The 20,136-nt window shown below is 46.9% G+C and overlaps 1 protein-coding gene across 1 annotated transcript in view; it reads right to left on the bottom strand.

The window, feature by feature from the left end:
• SUSD3 (sushi domain containing 3) overlaps nucleotides 1–12,275 on the bottom strand; it is a 58,662-nt gene extending 46,387 nt beyond the window's left edge. Inside the window, exon 1 of the mRNA XM_079965083.1 lies at nucleotides 9,482–12,275. Coding sequence (XP_079821209.1) covers nucleotides 9,482–9,569 — 88 coding nt within the window. The 5' untranslated portion in view covers nucleotides 9,570–12,275. The remainder of the gene's footprint in view (nucleotides 1–9,481) is intronic.
• Nucleotides 12,276–20,136: the final 7,861 nt, after the last annotated feature.

The following is a 20,136-nucleotide window of genomic DNA, read 5'->3' on the forward strand; positions in this document are numbered from 1 at the left end:
GCATCTCAAGCATGAGGATTTTCACACAACTCTGTCAAGCCAGCCCTTCAAAGCACCCCACTTTTTCAGTTCTCAAATGATGATAAAAGTTTTTCATACATTGTCTAAAGAAAGTATTGAAGAGTACGGCTAAGGCAGGTGTGTGTGTGTGTGTGTGTGTGTGTGTGTGTGTAATGGAACTTGTGACAGAATGTTGTGGTGTGGACTACTTTTATTCTGCCATACCTCCTTCCAGGATACTCCATTCCATTCCCTCACGCCTCCATTTTCGGCCTCCCACCAACATCGCCCAGCATTCTGTGGCCGCTAACCATGTGTTCAGTCCTTATTGAGAAGTCTTTATTTATTTATTTGGTTTTATTTCACAAACTGTATATACCACTTCATTGTAATGAAACGTCCAAGTGGTTTATCCAAAAGGAATAAAATACAGTGGTACCTCGGGTTAAGAACTTAATTCGTTCTGGAGGTCCGTTCTTAACCTGAAACTGTTCTTAATCTGAGATACCACTTTAGTTAATGGGGCCTGCTGAGCTACCACCGCGCAATTTCTGTTCTCATCCTGAAGCAAAGTTCTTAACCCGAGGTACTATTTCTGGGTTAGCGGAGTCTGTAACCTGAAGTGTCTGTAACCCGAGGTACCACTGTAAAATGATTCTAATAATATAAAATTATCAGTAAAAACAACTATTTAAAACATTAAAAAATAATCAAAATCAACAATAAGCTAAAACCAGGTTAAAATGCATTAAATTGTTCAATATGTCTGGATTGGCTTGCCTAAACAAAAATGTTTTTAGCAGGCATTGAAAAGAGTACAGTGAAAGAGCGTGCTTGATGTCAATAGGCAGGGAGTTCCAAAGTGTGTGTGTTGCCACATTAAAAGACCAATTTCTTACAAATGTGGAACAAGTATGATGTGACACTTGCAACAGTGCCTGTTTTAAGGCTTTAAGGCTTTTTCCCCCCCTTCCCATATCCAAACCGGCTGATACTGCCCTCTTGTGCATGCACACATTGCACAGTGCCATTTTCATTGCATAAGGATCCACACCTGGAGCACCAAAGTCATGTTAAGTATACGTTATATTAATTCTTTCCACACAGTCAACTATCCTTTATGGCAGATTCTAGCTGAAGCAAGGATATGCAGCCCGCCTGGTGTGCTCGCATTTTATATTGCAGGTAATATATTACTTATATCCTGGCTTTGATCTCTTCGCTCAGAACGGGGAGGACGGACATTGCTAGAAGCACAGTTCCCTTGACCTTTTCATGGCTGAGCAGCAGGCAGCTTTTTAAAGTGCAGATTTGCAGACCATTGCTTCTGGAAACACTGATGTCCGAAAAGGGATTCACAAGGTTGCTCGGGTCTGACTAAGGCAGAAAGGTAGGCAAGCGCCTTGCAAAGTGAATCTTGGCTCACCCCCACCTTCCCACACTTTATCTCTAAGCATTTCCCACAAGGTAACATCACTGAAACAAATCATTTACAAGCAGCTGGGCAACACAGAGAGACACCCTGTCCTTTATCCTTTACCTATTAATTCTGAATCGCTGACAAAGCCCTCTTCCTGTGAAGAGGAGGCCCAGTTTCAATGAGAACCATTCCCATCACCTGATGAAATTTACTCAAGATACTCAATTGATGCAATGAGCATAGAATGGACTTGCCTGGTTTTTTGTTTGGGGGCAGAGATGCTATCTGCCATATTGGTAGGAAGACATCCTTGCCTGTGACCCTGAGTCTGCCCATTGATCTGTCCAGCTCAGGACTGTCAGCACTGACCGGCAACAGCTCTCCAAGGTTTCAGAGAGGAAGTCTCTCCCAGCCCTAACTGGGATTGGACCTGGGAGCTTCTGCACACAGCACAGATGCTGTGCCACTGAGCTATGGCTAGTGCTGTGGAACCAACCACCACATCAGCCTGTGCTCTGAGAGAGAGCCAATTTGGCTGTGTTCAAAAGATATCACAAACCCCTTTGGTCCCTTCACCTGTCTTCGTACAAACACCGCTGCAGAACTTTGGAAATCGCAGACACTAGATGCAATGGTGGCCACCATCTTAGGCGGCTTTAAAATGGGATTAGACAAATTTATGGAGAACAACACTATCAATATAGCCGCTAGTCTTCATGGGTCAGAGGTAGCATACCTCTGAATGCCAGTCACCGGAGGAGCCATAGTATGAGAGGGATATTGCTCTCATGCCCAGTTTGTGGACTTCCCAAGAGGCCTCTGGGAAACTGAATGCTGAACTAGAAAGGCCTTTAGCCTGACCCCAGAAGGCCTCTTGTTACACTCCAAAATGCAGAACTCCGGTGTCCATTAGTATGCTGGCTAAAATGGGAGTGCCTGGGAATTATTAATAGTTTTCCAGCCAGATTAATTACCCTGCTTCTACCTCAGGCCTCTGGTCTGCCTAACTAATAAAAAAGCAATCAATGGCTATAGTAGAACCTTGAATTAAAGACTGATTGAGACTTACATTCTCTTAATTCACTCCAGGGTCTGTGTCTGAGAGGAATAAAGTCAGGACTCAAGCAGCTCCTCTATAAGGGAATATTACATTGTTTTACTCAGTGTTTTTCTTCTAGAATAAAAGGTGCCGGTACTCACAAGTTGTTACAGTACGTGCCATGCTTTTAACCAGTGCCTTTTCTTCTAGAAAAAAAGGTGTTGGTACTGTGTACCCTTGAGTACTCCAGAAAAAAGCACTGGTTTTACTTTTGGAGACTGGCAATTTGAACGTCTTTGCCTGCTGCTATGAGTTCTCTAGTTAAATGACTGGTGATTTCTGGGAGTGATCGTAAAACCATGGAGCTGGAATGACCTCAAAGACCACCTTATCCAATCCCCTGTTAATGCAAAAATACAGAAGCAATTTTTTTGTGCTTTTAGCTTTTGGTCAGTCATTGTTTTGCAGTGAAATTGGGTCTCTTGGCAGTAATGGCAACCATAAGGCAAATGGCCTTTGCTGTAAGCTGAGAAATGACAGGACTATGACAATTATGCCTATGCGTAAAGTGGGGACTCTAGACCTTTTGCGCAACTCAGCGCCAGGAGGGAACATTTAATGCAGCCTAAGACAGTGCAAATGGGCGCATTTTTCCCTCACTAAATTCCTGTCCAATGTGCTTTGTCTATGAATAAGAAATTGTTTTACATGTGTAAAATTTCTGTTATAAATGGTTTTCAGATAAATGAAGTTATTTATCAGCAGTAAGCATTTCACACAGAGAAGCTCCCATGCAGTCACTTCAGGGATACATATGCGTGGTCTACCCTCTCATACACAAACACATTTTTATGGCTCTGCAGGTCTTTCCAAATAATAAGCCCACTCCAGGACAATCTGTCTGTTCACCCAGCCCCTGAGCAAAGAGAAGCTGAATTTCTAAGTGTGCTCTCAATCCTGACATGATTTCGTCTATCGTTTTATGACAAAAAGATTTGAGCATCTATCTTGACTAGATGCCATAACTGTATTTGGCAAGGGAAATCAGAGGGCCCAGCCCACTCCCTGTATACAGTTTCTTTCAAATTCCTCATGACAATTCATTGCTATTGTTTTTTACAATCCAATTCACATGGACTGAGCTATCACTGTGGGACTGCCTTAAGGCAACATGGTGCTTCCCCAACGTTGTTGGATTGCAGCTCTCATCATATCTGACCTTTGGCAAAGCTGGCTGGGACTGAAAGGAGTCCAACAAAATTTGGAGAAAACCACACTGACTACCCATGTCAATATGCAGGGGGCAGAGTCTTGAACTTGACAAAGGGGTGTTAATAGCCTGGGGTATTCTGGCAATGGGTCTCCATTGGAGATAGTTGTTAGAAGACTGCTTCTTGATGCAAGACCACTTAGGAATGTTCTGAATAGGGAAAGCTGATCAGAAGAGGGAGCAAGCAGGCATAGTTTTCTCCCTAGGTAACTTTGATGCAATATAGGTCTCCATAGATGTGTACATCTATGAATTGATTTTTGGAGACACAGAGAGAGAAAGACAAAGAGATTAAGAATCGTAGAACCGTGTAACTGTAGAGTTGGGACCCCAAGTGTCATCTAGTCCCACCCCCTGCAATTCTACACGTGGTCACCCATCCAGTTCAAAACCATACTGGAATCTGCTTAGCTTTGCAAATGTGCTAGAAATTTTACTGCTGCACTATTAGAGGCTGTCTATAAAGAGCATTGGGATGCAGGTGGCGCTGTGGGTTAAAGCCTCAGCGCCTAGGGCTTGCCGATCGAAAGGTCGGCAGTTCGAATCCCTGCGGCGGGGTGCGCTCCCGCTGCTCGGTCCCAGCGCCTGCCAACCTAGCAGTTCGAAAGCACCTCTGGGTGCAAGTAGATAAATAGGGACCGCTTACCAGCGGGAAGGTAAACGGCGTTTCCGTGTGCGGCTCTGGCTCTGGCTCTGGCTCTGGCCAGAGCAGCGATGTCACGCTGGCCACGTGACCCGGAAGTGTCTCCGGACAGCGCTGGCCCCTGGCCTCTTAAGTGAGATGGGCGCACAACCCCAGAGTCTGTCAAGACTGGCCCGTACGGGCAGGGGTACCTTTACCTTTACCTTTTTATAAAGAGCATTCTGGAATGCTGAATGCCTTTCATTTTTATTACTTGATTTATTGCCTTCCATTACAAAGGTCTGAAGACTTACAGCAATGCAAGAAAGTAAAATATAAACATTACAAACAGTAGGGCCCGAGGGCCGCATCCCCTTCTGGGCAAGCTTCTGAGGGCCACACACCAATGGTGAGCAGGGCCAGACACAGACAAAAATACCTAGTGTGTGAAGAAATGCCAGAAGCCTAGAGAGAGGGTATATGATCTGGGTAGACTCCTAAGGGTCAAGCCTGGTGGACCTCATTTCACACACACCCTGGCCTGATGTTTACCATCCACTAAAATATAATGAAAAGCTCTGATGTGAGGCAATGAAGTTGGCTGTTTTTGGAGTTCAACCTGTATACTGGTAAATAAACCCAAACACTACAATATGCCATAACCCCATTCTCTAGGACACCAATGCTTGGTAAAAGCAGCCCATCTGAACTTTTCATCCCTTGAAGAAGTTGTATGAGCGTAACATTATGGACTGTTGTCACAGCCCTGCAGTAGGCTACTTAACTACAACCAGCAACAATTCCTTCTAGAAAAGCATGGTGCATTGCACAAACCAACCCCTGATACACAGACACACATGATCTATGACCACCAATGTAAGCTATTTCAAAGGGCTGACAAGCAGAAGGGCAGCCATTTTCTTAGTGGAATTTTGAGGCAGCTGACAGGAAGAGCTATGGACTGCACTCTCCTGGCGCCGCAAAATATTTAAGGGGTTTGTGACATTTGTTGGGAAAGGGAAGCGTGCCCACCACTGTACATTTCTGTTTGAATAGTTTCGTAAGTGAGGGTAGAACAGCAACATAGGAGAGAGATGCCACTTTTCATACAGATCACTCTGTCACTTCAACTGCCAGCCTCCCAGCACCTTTGACTGATAAGCTGTATGGGTTCAGTGAGGCAGCCAACCTGGAACAGGCCGTTCTTCTTAGTGTACGGCTCCCTTGGTGGTCCATTACTGTACCATAAATAGTAAAGCAAAGCCCACAGAATCAGGCTTTATGTGAGCAAAGTAGATTACATTTCTAATAGCCTTGCAACAAAACATACAAGTGAAAAGAAGGACGTGAAAGACAGGTGCACTCAGTGCTGCTACTCCGGGAGCAGGAGATTTAGACAGGCAACTTCTGCCACTGGCAGAATCGTTTGGGCTGTAAATGGGGAACAGAAGACTTCTCTGTTCTTCATATTTATCTGGGCTGCAAAAATAAATGTAAGATATCTATCTTGGTAGCGTTACATTTTTACGTGATCAGGGACCTGTGGATTTCGCCAGCAATATATACTTTTAACGTTAGAGAATATGCGTTTGCAGCTTTGCAAAGATGTACATCTTAAGCATGCTGAGGGAATTTTCTGAACTAAATGATGTTGACATGCTCCCCTTCTTTTCCCATAGCCTTTCCTCTAAGTAGAGTCTTGACAGATTTTCAGTACAATTCTACCAACACAAGTGAGCCTTTTCAAAAATATATGGTACAAACGCCAGCTGCTAAATAGCCATTATGAAATGACAAGTAGAACCTGCAACAAAACATTGCCGTGTGGAGTGCTTCTGTTCGTTCTTCCAGTCAAGCCAGCCATGCCCCCCTTCACAGAACTCCATTCCACTGCTTCTCCAACATGGTTTCCCATCTCCTCCTGACTGTCAGTCAGCATTCAGTGACAGCACCCAGTCTTCACTGGACTGCTTTTGGGGTTCCCCACCTCACTTTGGGGTTTCGCCCCAAAATAGTTTTATAGTTTTGCAAACTTGGGGGCTTCCGTGACCCTGCTGACACCTCCATCTTGTGTGTGGCCGTATTGGCTTCAGAACATCAGAAAAAGATGGAATGTTTACTTCAAAACTGAAACTGCATTAAGGAAAGCATAATTTGCAAAAGGTTTGTTTGGTTTTAGCTGAAAATATTGAGATGGCTTCTGCTAAAAGAAAAGGACTAGCACATCCTGTACCCATTCATTTTGATGTTCAGTGAATGCTTAGCATTGCACTCAAAATTCCAGATAGCAATAAAAGCAGGGAAACTGCTTTATTTTATCATCCTCATCATGAACTGCCCAGCAGGCCATTCCTCCCAGTTCCAGATTTTGGAAAGTGCAATGAATCCTCCGTTTTAGCTCAAGGGGATAGGAAATAAAGTTTACTGCTGCCGCGAATGGATGACTTCTCAAGAGAGCTGCACCACAGCGTCAGTTTCATTTTCTCCTAAGTATAAAGGAACTCATTATTGACTTTCAATACGTACTATTGTCCTATTCTCCGTATCACGGTGTGTCTGCAAGCACATTCCACTAATGACCACTGAAAGTGTCCTTGCTGAGAAATCCTCGCTCTGCGTGAGGCCAGCTTATTGCATGACCTCAGCTGACATCACTTCCCTCTTTATGGTAAGAATTGTAAAGGAAGCAGAAATGAGTGGTGCACCAGCAAGAGGGAAGTGAAGGGTACGATTTTAGTCTCTTTCAAAGGATGTGCATTCTGCTCTGCTCAAACTGAGCTGAAATCAGCAAGTCAAAATAGGTTTCTCTTTATTGCCTCCTCTACTAAAAGACAATGGGCAGCATTTGTTCTAGACACTAACAAGCTGAGCAGCAAAGTTAAATCAGGGCCAACTACATGTCACTTGGAAGCATGCCAGTTTTGTTTTCTTTTTTTAAAAAATAGTAGACATAAGAGCAACAATGGGAGCTTTTCTAAGGCTAACAGCAACGCGGCAGGGAAAGCTAGTTTCATTGGGACTGTGGCTGGGAACTGAAAAGTTAATCCTTACCTACCTGCACCTGATAGCCTCAATGGGGGGGGGGCATGTTCACTGTTACATTTTTAAAAGGAAACCCCTGACATGCTTCGAAGCAATGCATTTACTGGGTAGTTTGCCCCTTGGTGATTTCTTAGTTCTGAATAACTGTCATATCTGGCCAAAGATATACACATCTGAGTCCCTAGATGTGCCTAGATTTCCCCTATCAAAAACAATGAATCCCCCCCCCCAAATCTCTCGTGGTACATTTAACATTGAGCATATCACTTTAGGATGCCATCATGATGAGCATATGTTTTTAGGATATCCTGAAGGGTGCCCAAATCAAAAGTAAGTTGTTTCCTCTGAAGATGAGGAAGAGAAAAATCCTCTGTAGGTATACTAAAGCCAAAATAGACATTACATGAAAACTCTATTATTAGATTGCCCATCGTCTTTCTTTTTTTTACATTAAAGCAGCTGTGAGGGCTTCACATTTGACTGGAGCAGTGTCAGTGTTGATGATTTTACAGACACACGCACACACACACACCATTTTCTCATTCTAAATCACACTCAACAACCTGCTTTTAACTCTAGAGGGGGGATGTATCTGCAATTTCTTTCCTCCAGTGGGCTAACAGCAGCTTGGTTATCTTTTTTTTCAGAGACAGAAAAGGTTAGATCAGGAAAATAGTGCAAGGAGAAAGCTTCCACTTTAAAGCAAGAACTGTTATGGATTTCTCACATAATGTGTATTTTTGGCCCTGAAGTCAGCTTCATTAAATCTGAATTTAAATTCAGAAGCTAGTTCCTCTTCCAGGTAGCCAGATTGGGAAAACTACAGGACAGGGAGATATATTATTCTGTATCTTGCTTTACTATGCCTAAGTCACTCCTCTGATCTGATATGGGTTACCCAAAAATACAGCCTGAAGTGCATGTCAGATTTGGGGGCCTCTTCATAGGTTCCAAACACCCCCCACCAAAAGCTCAATCCAACATTTATTTCACTGCAGGGAAATGTTTCCCACACATGAGAAGAGTCGTGCAGGATACATACAGCACAGGATACCTTGAGTGCCTTTGAAATCTGCATCCTGATTGATCTCTCTGTGAATCTGGAGGTGGTATTGCAGACAACTCACTGCCTCTAAACTTCTCCCTAAGTCTATAAAATAAGAAGGTGGCCTGTCTCATGAGGCTGGGGTAAATGAGATAGAAACAAAAGGAAGCTGCCTTATACAGAGTTGTACCTTTGATCCATCCACTGGCTACAAGAGAACAGTAGCTGCTCTCCAGAATTATTTCCCAGGGTTGCCTAGAAAGGCTGGGGATTGAACCTGGGACCAAACCCAAAGCAATTTGCTCCTCAGAAATGTTACAGAGTTTGGTTAGGCCCTTTTGAGGATGAAAGACCCCAGCAGGGCTTCAGGAGTGAGCCTCTGAAGGATCTTCCTGACCACTTGCAAACTAGTTAGCACCATATGCCAGCTTTGCATTGACTCAGCCCGCTGGTCAGTGCAACCCAGGACTGTGTATTGTGACAGGCAGCAGTTCCCCAAGGGCTCAAGATCTTTCCTACCAGCCACCTCTGAACTTTTAAGTGGCGCTGATGGCAGAAGATGAACTCGGGAGCCTGTTCCATTCATGGCTTGCGCCTGAGCGGTGGCTCCTCCGCATCACGGAACAGAAGCAGGGCTCAGCCCCGGAACCTGTTTCGGGGCCAAGGTTGGAGCTTAGCAAGCAACGCTCCAAACCAGAGCGCCTCGAGGCATCTGCAGAGTGCCCATCCTTCAGCATCGTGCAGTCATAAGGACGACAGATCCTCAGAAGAGCAGCCCTTCCAAACGAAACCTGGGGCTTCTCTTTTCAAGGGGTTCATCATGCCTACAGGGAAAGTGTGCGGGCGGGGGGTACCTGCCCAAACCCAGATCCCACACCTTGCTGGGCTTTCCCACCTATACAATCCAAGACCTCTTCCCTTGCCCCCCCCCCCCCAATTTTGTGTCGTTGCGCCCATCTTAAGCGCCAGGCAGCGCAGCGCAGACCCCCCTCCCCGCCCCCCTTCCAGGAGACCCTCAGCTGCCAAGACGGCTCTTTCCTTACCCGTGTAGTTATTCTGGGCATGGTTGCCGTCCTCGCGGATCACCACCGTCCTTGAAACGTCGAGGATCGAGGCGGTCACCGTTTGCATCTCTCCCTCTCTGGACCCTTCGCGCGACCCTCGGGGCGCCCAACCTAGAATGTGTGCGTGCGTGTGGCGGGGGGAGGGAGGAGGTAGTACTGCCCAACGGTGAGTGCAGCAGCTTCAAAGTGGAGGTCCTCCAGCCCGCCGGCCTCTGGCTCTTCCTCCGGCAGCCGAGGGATCCAGGCATGCAGGGGATTCCGAGGAAGGGCTGGCGGCGTCGTGCCCCGCTCTTGCCGGCGGAGGATTCCGCGAGGGGTGCCGTGGCAGAGGGACCCGATCCCTTCCCCGCGACTTCTCGCCGCCCAACTGCCGCCTCGCACTTCTCCAACGGCGTCTGGCTCGCAGCGAGCGAAGGACGGTGCTGAGCACCTGAAGACCCCGCCCTCCTCCTCCGCCGCCGCCGCCCCCCGCCTCTGGCCCGCTTCCCCCAACCTCCTTAGCCGAGATCAGCAGCACGGAGCTGCAGATGGCAAGATCGGCTGGGCTCCTTCCACTTCAGCCACATGCTCAGGGGCTGCGCGGGCAGCGGCGACGCCTCCCTCCCTCCCTCAGAGAGCTGCCAGCAGGCCTGGCTGGAGGAGGAGGGTCGCTGCCCCGTCTGGTTCCACTACTAAGGCTGCCCGGGGGAAACGCATACGGGTCGGGAGGTGAGACAAACACGCAAGTGCCTGCTGGGCTGGATGGATCATGGGCGCTTCGTGGGAAGGTTGCCCGGCTGATCTGGCGCAAAACGCAGACCTGCCCGATCTTCACACGTGGCTGAAGTTTCTTACTCGCGTGTAAGAATATCATGGGTGAAGACATCAGGAGAAGGCTTCCATCAGGCACGTGTCTCTGTGCCTGGGTGTTTACAAAAGCACAGATTTGTACTTTGGGCTTATACTTTGCACTTCCTTTTGGAGACTTGGCTTTCTATTTTAATTTTTTACCCATACATATATTAAAAACGCCCTAACGTTAATGAGTGAAGGGTGCTGAGATCCTTAGATGTGCACCTACTCGCACTTTAGAAAATGCCTCTGTGCAAATTACCCCCCAATTTGTGGAAAGGAAGAAAAAGAAAGAGTCAAGGGCAAAGAAAATTAATGACGGGGAAGTCAAGAACCAAGGAGGATAAAAATGGTGTGCAATAAAGAGGAAGCATCGGGAATCTTACATATTTCTCTCAACCTTACCCAAGAGAGAACTCTTAATGAATTTGTCATTATTAATTCTGAGCCTTGGAAATGATAACCTAATCCCTGCCTGGTAGCTTTCGCCACCAGCTGACTGGCTGGCTGGCTGGCTGGCTGGCTGCAGGAAATTAATCTGATCTGGGCTGGGCTAAGTTAAGGCAAGGCCATCTGTTTATATTTCTGTGGCCTGATGATCTGCAGCGAGCAGGGTGCAATTTTCAAGGTAGAAGCCACCTTTAGTGAGAAGGAGGCCTTATCATATCAGCAAGAAGGAAGTGGTGGGAAAGAATGCAGGTTTAAGCAAAAGCACCAAATGTAGCCACAGGCACGAATGCAGGCAAGGCGTCTGTGGGAATCCCAGATCTGCTGTGGCCCTGTGAACCAAAAGCAAGGTGCAATTCTTGGGTTATTAAGTGAGGGGCTCAGACAATTTGACAATCTGGCTAGAAGAAAGGGAACCTGATTACTGAAAGAGCAATCTGCTTTTTGTTATTGTTGAGATGGTTAGATTGTGGTAGACCGCATACAGAGATAGTGAGCAGTCACAGAGAGAAGACCCCCAAATTGTTGCATGGGTGCGTAGCCTGTAGTGTAGATGGTACAGTCTCCATCATGTTGGTTAGTGTGGCATTGAAATAGAGGGAATGGTGGTCTGTAGAAAATCAGCTACTTAGGAATTTCAATCTTAAAATCAGCACCATGGATTGCTTCTGAAGCAGTTACACATTTCTGACAGGTGCCATGCATGCTTGCGGGCACAAAAGCATGCAGATGTCTTAAGGCCAGAATAATACAGATTGTCCTGAACAACCACAACACGTTAACAACAACAACAACAATTTATTATACCCTGTCCATCTGACTGGGTTACCTCAGCCACATTGAGCAGCTTCCAGCAAAATATAAAGAAACAAAACAAAACATCAAACAAACCTGAGCTCCATTTGCATTCCATTGTGCTCCTGTGACCTCTCCAAATGCTCAGTTATAAAAAATGAATGTGTATGATTTGTGTTGATGGTTTTCAGTCACTTAATTTCGTACTAAGATTCTGTGTGGTACAAATTCCTTCTTCCCCTGTAGACCCTGAGGAGGCTGAAATCCTGACATTTCAGATTCAAACCCTGAGACCAAACTGACCTACTCCTTATACTCATGGCCTCTTTCCAAGCCTTCATTATACAAAAATTCGCAGAAGATCAACACAGATTGAGCTAGCAGTGCTAAGTTGCCAGTTTTGAGGGTAAGCACCAATTTGAAGTTTTACTGCAGTTCCCAAAGCTCATAGGAAGTAGAGTCCTTGGTCCATCTAGCTCAACACTGCTGACACTGACTGACACAGCAGCTTTCTGGGGTCTCTCTCAACCTTACCTGGTGATGTTAGGGATTAAACCTGGGACCTTTCCCATGTGCTCCAGCAGCAAGCAATAGTACTTCTATAATACCTGAAAGAAGAAAGGATTGTAGTCTTATTAGGATGCTGTTGCTAGCCAGTGGTACCACCTGAAACACGAGGCAATGAGAAATTTAAAAAGACTAACCCTTCCCCACCACAAATGAAAAATATTCTTACAGATAGAAGTAGTTTTTGTATGTTTATTATGGTTGCCGTTTCATAAAAGCGCTTTTAAAAAATTCAGCAAAGGAGTACTGTCATTATTAATTCTGTTGCCCCTCTCCCACTTTTCCTTCGAGGAGCATATGGGCTGGGCCTGGGCCCAATTAACCCTTGTGTCACACCTGTCAGGTAGGTTAGGCCAAGAATTGGTGACTAGAGCAAAAAAAAATTTTTTTAATTGTCCAGTAGCACACAAAGCTTATACCCAGAACTTCTTAGTTGGTCTCTAAGGTGCTACTGGACAATTTTTAAAAAAGTTTTGACTGCATCAGACTAACACTGCTACCTACCTGACTAGAGCCACGTCACTCACAGGACAGAGACGGGGAACCTCATGTTCTGGGGCTGGCTATGGCCCTCCACATCTCTTTCCCAGGCCCTCCTCATGCCACATATCCTCCATTTCTCTCCTGGATGGAGAATAGAGAGGGGTGCCTACTGTACAAAAGCACCGTTCACATTTACTTCTCTGACCACTGGTGCTTCTGGTACCACCGACCACTGACATGAGACACCCCCAGAAGATGGCCAGAAAGCAATGTGGCCCTCATCCCCCAACACTGCTGTAGGATATTTAAATGCTCCCATCCAGCTGTAGGAAGTTTATGCATTGCTTTCCCAAGGAAATAAACATTGTTTGAAGAGGCTTAGCATTGGCTGGGATATACCCAATACCGCCACCACCCTTATTAGACATGGCCTGAAGGCTGCAGCTCAAACACTTGTAAATTGCCACACTACCTGCACACTGATATCCATTTGCCTCATCACCACAATGCGTTTGTCAACTTTCTCAGCCTTAGGTCATCAGCCCTGTGTTTAGTGCAAATTGATCCCAGAGAGCCTGTCATATTGAGGCAAGGCTGTGACACACAGCAGCAGTCTTGGATGTTTGGGCAGGAGAAACCAAGCCACATGCTCCACAGGTCCAAAGCCAAAGGGAGACAGAACTAGTTATGAGCTGGAACGATCAATAAGGCTAAGCTGCCTTTTGCTCCTCCATCACAGCTACAGAAAAAGGCCTTTAATCTCTTGTAATTGGGATATATAATCCCGTTGAACATTTAAAAAAAAAATGAGCAGACACTAATAAACTACTAAAAATTGTTCATGGGAGTAGGTGAACAGTGTTCGTTGCTCCCGAAGGAGCTAGTCAGGAGGGGCTACCAATACATTTTAAGAACAAGACAGTCCTTAACACTCATCCCCGCTCCCAAATTCTGTCTCGTGGGAATCGCCCACCATGGTTCTTTGCCAAAGCCAAGTAACTAGGCTTGTGATGGTCCTATAATGTTGGCAGGACCAGATAGGACAGAATTTGAGAGTGCTATTTTTGACTTCCTGTTCTTTCCTCACTTCAGCTTGTCTCTGAGGGTGGTTGGGTGTACTATACATTTAAAGCACATTTGCTAGCCTGGTAGTCACTTGAAAACTTGCAGCACTGGCTTGTACTCCCCATTGCAGCCAGTGCCACTCAGAAGACTGACAGTTTCTCCAGACAGCTTCTTTACTGAGAGTTCATCCTGATTTGATTGCAAAAACACCCTACATTTAAAGCACATCTGCCGTACATTTAAAGCACATCCACACCTGCTGAAAGAATCTGGGAACTGTAGTTTGCCCCTCACAGAACTACCCTTCCCATAATTCTTAACAAACTACAGTTCCCAGGACTCTTTGGGTAGAAAATGTGCTTCAAACATTTGATGAGTATGCAGCCATAGTTTGGTCTGCCAACTTATTCGAGGTCCTGAATTCCTGCTACATGAAATGTTGACTTGCAGCAATAAAAGGTAAAGGTACCCCTGCCCGTACGGGCCAGTCTTGACAGACTCTGGGGTTGTGCGCCCATCTCACTTAAGAGGCCAGGGGCCAGCGCTGTCCGGAGACACTTCCGGGTCACGTGGCCAGCGTGACATCGCTGCTCTGGCCAGAGCCAGAGCCAGAGCCGCACACGGAAACGCCGTTTACCTTCCCGCTGGTAAGCGGTCCCTATTTATCTACTTGCACCCGGAGGTGCTTTCGAACTGCTAGGTTGGCAGGCGCTGGGACCGAGCAGTGGGAGTGCACCCCGCCGCAGGGATTCGAACCGCCGACCTTTCGATCGGCAAGCCCTAGGCGCTGAGGCTTTAACCCACAGCGCCACCTGCGTCCCTACTTGCAGCAATATCATTCTGCAAAAAAAATGCTGTGTTGTCATTTTTCCTACCAAAGAATAGTGACATTTTAAATACTGAGCATTGCTGAAGGACCAGTGTCGTTTTAGGAGCGCTGTCAGCGATATAAAAGAGGCTGTCTTTCCTTTCTTATTCTTTCTCCATAGAACAATGTGAGGCTAGCCGGCTGATCAAAGGCGCCTTCTTTCACATGTAAATCCAAAGGGATGGGAGATTGGCAGTACTGCTTCTTACACAGTGATTTCCAAACTGGGTTTTCCAGTCTTAATACAGTTATGGGTTACAATGAAATGTGCGATTCTGGTCACCTCACCTGAAAAAACGGATATTGCAGAGTTGGAAAATGTTCACCATAATAATAATAATAATTTATTTATTTGAACCCCACCCTCCCTGGCCGGAGCCGGGCTCAGAGCGGCTAACATATAAATAATACAATATGCATAAAAACAAGCAAGCAATTGATTAAAATGCATCCCAAAATTATTTCAAATAAATTAAAGTTAAAACTGAACAACAGTTGGACATTGTCATAGTAACGTCACAGGAAACAACGTGGAAGGCCAAGTACACCACAATAAGGAACAGATGGAACTCCTATCTTCAATGGATAGAAACTACTGGAACAAAAGACATTCGGTGGAAACCAAAGACGCTATGCCTGTGGCTGAGGATAATTGTTTGAACCCTTCCAATGGATATTGGGGGGGGGGAGGAAAAATTGTACGGGAAATTTAAAAATTGGAAGGAGATAATATAATGTACGTAAAAATCCCGAAATAAAAATTTTAAAAAGTTTTTTAAAAAGTTAAAACTGAACAAATGGCAATCCTCAGGTTAAAACTGAAAGCGGTTAATAGAACCAGAATTATCAAGGAGATGGAGCAAGCAAAGACCCTGTGGAGAAAGGTTGCCACATTTGGACTTGATAGTTTATAGGAAAGACAAGTAAGAGGTGACATGAAATAAGCTTAGAAAATTATGCCTTGCATCTAGAAAGTGGACAGAGAATAGTTCTTCGTCTCTGAAAACACTAGAACTCATAGACATCCAATGAAGCTGAATGATTCAGGACAGATTCAGAACAGATAGAAACAAGAACCTATTCATGCAGTACATAAACTATGGAACTCACTGCCACAGAAGGTTGTGATGGCAAACAATCTGGATGACTTTAAAAGTAGGTTAGGCAAATTCATGGAGAATAAGTCTATCAATGGCTACTGGTCATGGTGGAGGCAATGCTTCTGAAAGCCACAGGAGGGGAGAGTGTGCTTGTGTCCGGTCCTACTTGGAGGCTTCCCACAGGTATTTGGCTGGCCACTATGAGAACAGATCCAGATGGGCTATTGGCCTAATCCAGAGGGGTCTCCTTGTGTCCTTATGTGATCCTGAACTGACATAAAATCCATACAAATGTTTAAAATTTGTAAAAGACTTTGACAAACATACTCAGCAACCAACAAATCCCCATTTAGGCACAGTGCTTGCTGGGTGATTGGGGGGGGGGGACAAGCAGTCACCGTTACATAGCCTGACCCATCTCACTGGTATACTGTTACGAGGATGATAGCTGCCAGCCTAGACTCCTTGGAGGAAGAGCAGAATGGAAATGTACCGTACTTTTCGCTCCATAAGACGCACCTAGTTTTTGGAGGAGGAAAACAAGAAAAAAAATATTCTGAATCCCAAAAGCCAGAACAGCAAGAGGGAGTGCTGCTCAGTGAAAGCAGCAATCCCTCTTGCTGTTCTGGCTTCTGGGATAGCTGCGCAGCCTGCATTCACTCCATAAGACGCACACACATCTCCCCTTACTTTTTATGAGGGAAAAAGTGAGTCTTATAGAGCAAAAAAATACAGTAATTTTAAAAAAGGTATATGAACATGCCTTTTTCTGCAAATCAATGACATTATATGTTCCAAAACAAGCAATGCAGACTGCTTTATACTGTTTACTTTATTCATTTTGGCCCCTTGTCAATGATAAATGGGGGAAATTCTGCTATATAGCATCCATCCTTGCTCCCATCTGACCTCCCTAGAAGCATCCCTTTTGCATTCCGTTTTTGCCTCTGTCATCACTTCTTAAATGGTAAAATATTCATCCAAGGCTTTTCTCACTTCCTCTAGATTTTCATTTTGGGATTAGCACCTTGACTGGTGTTTCAGAGGCCTACGGCACATTAAGGGGAGGGGGGAATAATGTGTGTGTGTGTGTGCGCGCGCGCGCGCCTTCACCATTTGGAATTGCGCAGCGCACACTTTTATTTTTGAATGAGAAAGAGGAAGCAGGAAGTGTGGAGGTGAAAAGAAATGGAACATCAACCTAGGGTCTTGGGGAGCCATTGCTGATCAGAGAATACAATATTGGGCTAGATCATCTACAGAGTATGGACTAAAATTCCCATTCACGTTAGCCAATGGTTAGGGATGATAGTAATAATAATAATAATAATAATAATAATTTATTATTTATACCCCGCCCATCTGGCTGAGTTTCCCCAGCCACTCTGGGCGGCTCCCAATCAGTGTTAAAAACAGTACAGCATTACATATTAAAAACTTCCCTGAACAGGACTGCCTTAAGATGTCTTCTGAATGTCAGGTAATTCTTTATCTCTTTGACATCTGATGGGAGGGCGTTCCACAGGTCGGGCGCCACTACCGAGAAGGCCCTCTGCCTGGTTCCCTGTAGCCTCACTTCTCGCAATGAGGGAACCGCCAGAAGGCCCTCGGCGCTGGATCTCAGTGTCCGGGCTGAACGATGGGGGTGGAGATGCTCCTTCAGGTATACAGGACCGAGGCCGTTTAGGGCTTTAAAGGTCAGCACCAACACTTTGAATCGTGCTCGGAAACGTACTGGGAGCCAGTGCAGATCTCTCAGAACCGGTGTTATGTGGTCCCGGCGGCCACTCCCAGTCACCAGTCTAGCTGCCGCATTCTGGATTAATTGCAGTTTCCGGGTCACCTTCAAAGGTAGCCCCACGTAGAGCGCGTTGCAGTAGTCCAAGCGTGAGATAACCAGAGCATGCACCACTCTGGCGAGACAGTCCGCGGGGAGGTAGGGTCTTAGCCTGCGTACCAGGTGGAGCTGGTAGACAGCTGCCCTGGACACAGAGTTAACCTGCGCCTCCATGGACAGCTGTGAGTCCAAAATGACTCCCAGGCTGCGCACCTGGTCCTTCAGGGGCACAGTTACCCCATTCAGGACCAGGGAATCCTCCACACCTGCCCGCCTCCTGTCCCCCAAAAACAGTACTTCTGTCTTGTCAGGATTCAACCTCAATCTGTTAGCCGCCATCCAACCTCCAACCGCCTCCAGGCACTCACACAGGACCTTCACCGCCTTCACTGGTTCTGATTTAAAGGAGAGGTAGAGCTGGGTGTCATCTGCATACTGATGAACACCCAGTCCAAACCCCCTGATGATCTCTCCCAGCGGCTTCATATAGATGTTAAAAAGCATGGGGGAGAGGACGGAACCCTGAGGTACCCCACAAGTGAGGGCCCAAGGGTCTGAACACTCATCCCCCACCACCACTTTCTGAACACGGCCCAGGAGGAAGGAGCGGAACCACTGTATAACAGTGCCCCCAGCTCCCAGCCCCTCTAGACGGTCCAGAAGGATGTTATGGTCGATGGTGTCAAAGGCCGCTGAGAGATCCAGCAGAACTAGGAAACAGCTCTCACCTTTGTCCCTAGCCCGCCGGAGATCATCAACCAGCGCGACCAAGGCAGTTTCAGTCCCATGGTGAGGCCTGAATCCCGATTGGAAGGGATCCAAATGGTCCGTTTCCTCCAGGCGTGCTTGGAGTTGTTCAGCAACCACCCGCTCAATCACCTTGCCCAAGAATGGAAGATTTGAGACTGGGCGATAGTTGGCCAAATTGGCCGGGTCTAAAGATGTTTTTTTAAGAAGCGGTTTAATGACCGCCTCTTTCAGCGGGTCTGGGAAGGCTCCCTCACAGAGGGAAGCATTCACCACCCCGCAAAGCCCATCGCCCAGCCCTTCCCGGCTCGCTTTTATCAGCCAGGATGGGCAAGGATCAAGGAGACAGGTGGTCGGTTTCACTCGTCCAAGCAGCCTGTCCACATCCTCGGAGGTAACAGATTGGAATTGATCCCATATAACAGGACCAGACAGAACTCTAGCACTCTCCCGCCCTGGCCCTGCTCCACTGTGGAGTCTACCTCCTTCTGAATCTGAGCGATTTTATCTGCAAAAAACTTTGCAAAAGCATTGCAGGAGATCTTGGGGTCCCTACCAGGCCCCGGTGGTACAGGTGGTTCCGATAAACTGCGAACCACCTGAAAAAGTCTCCTGCTGCTGTTTTCTGCAGATGCAATGGAGGCGGCGAAGAAGGCCCTCTTCGCCGTCGCCATTGCCACTTGGTAGGCTCGACGTTGAGCTCTAACCCGTGTCCGGTCTGATTCAGAATGAGTTTTCCGCCACCGGCGCTCTAGCCGTCTCAACGATTGTTTCATCACCCTCAGCTCCGGGGAGAACCACGGGGCTGTCCGGGCTCCATGCAATCTGAGAGGGCGCTTCGGAGCCAGACAGTCAATAGCCCTGGTTAACTCCGCATTCCAGCGTGCCACCAGGGAATCAGCTGAAAGGCCATCAACTTGGGATAAAGCATCCCCTACCACTCTCTGGAAGCCAATTGGATCCATTAAGTGGCGGGGGCGGACCATCCGAATCGGTCCCACCTCCCTGCGGAGGGGAAGGGTTGCGGAGAAGTCCAGTTGCACCAGGAAGTGATCTGACCATGGCACTTCTTTTGTTTCGCTTTTAGTTAATGTCAGATCACCAACATCCGTAGAGGTAAACACCAAGTCTAAGGCATGTCCGTGGCTATGAGTTGGGCCAGACTTATTCAGGGACAGCCCCATGGAGGCCATGCTTTCCACGAAGTCCCGAGCGGCCCCTTGTAAGGTCGTGTCGGCATGGATGTTAAAATCCCCCAGGACAACCAAGCTAGGTGTCTCCAGGAGCATATCCGCCACGACCTGAAGCAGCTCGGGCAGGGAATCCTTGGTGCAGCGGGGAGGTCGGTACACCAGTAGGAATCCTGTACTGCCCCTATTGCCCAACTTCCAGAACATGCACTCAGAAAACTGGGTCTTCCCAATAGGACGCCTGGTGCAGACTAATGACTTCCTAAAAATCACTGCAACCCCCCCTCCCCGCCCACATGACCTGGGTTGCTGTGCGTAAGAGAAACCTGGTGGGAAGGCAGCGGCAAGGACAGGCCCATCTGCCTCATCCAACCAGGTCTCTGTCACACATGCCAGGTCAAATCCTCCATCCACAATCAGGTCATGGATGGCAGTGGTTTTATTCATCATTGACCTGGCATTGCACAGCAACACTTTCAGGTCATGTGGGTTTCCCTTGCTGATTACTGTATCCTTCCGGTCAGGACCAGACCTGGAGGCAGGGATAGTCCTCAAACAACGACTAAACCTGCCTCCTCGGTAATGACATGGTCTGGTCTTAGCATAACTCCTCCTCCTGCCCGTGATCACTGAGATCGGGTGTCCCAATACATCTCCCCCTGTGGAACCTGCCCCACCCAATCTATTGGCTGAGGCCCACTCCC

Source organism: Podarcis cretensis (assembly GCF_951804945.1).
Source record: "Podarcis cretensis genome assembly, chromosome: 2".
Lineage (NCBI taxonomy): Eukaryota > Metazoa > Chordata > Lepidosauria > Squamata > Lacertidae > Podarcis > Podarcis cretensis.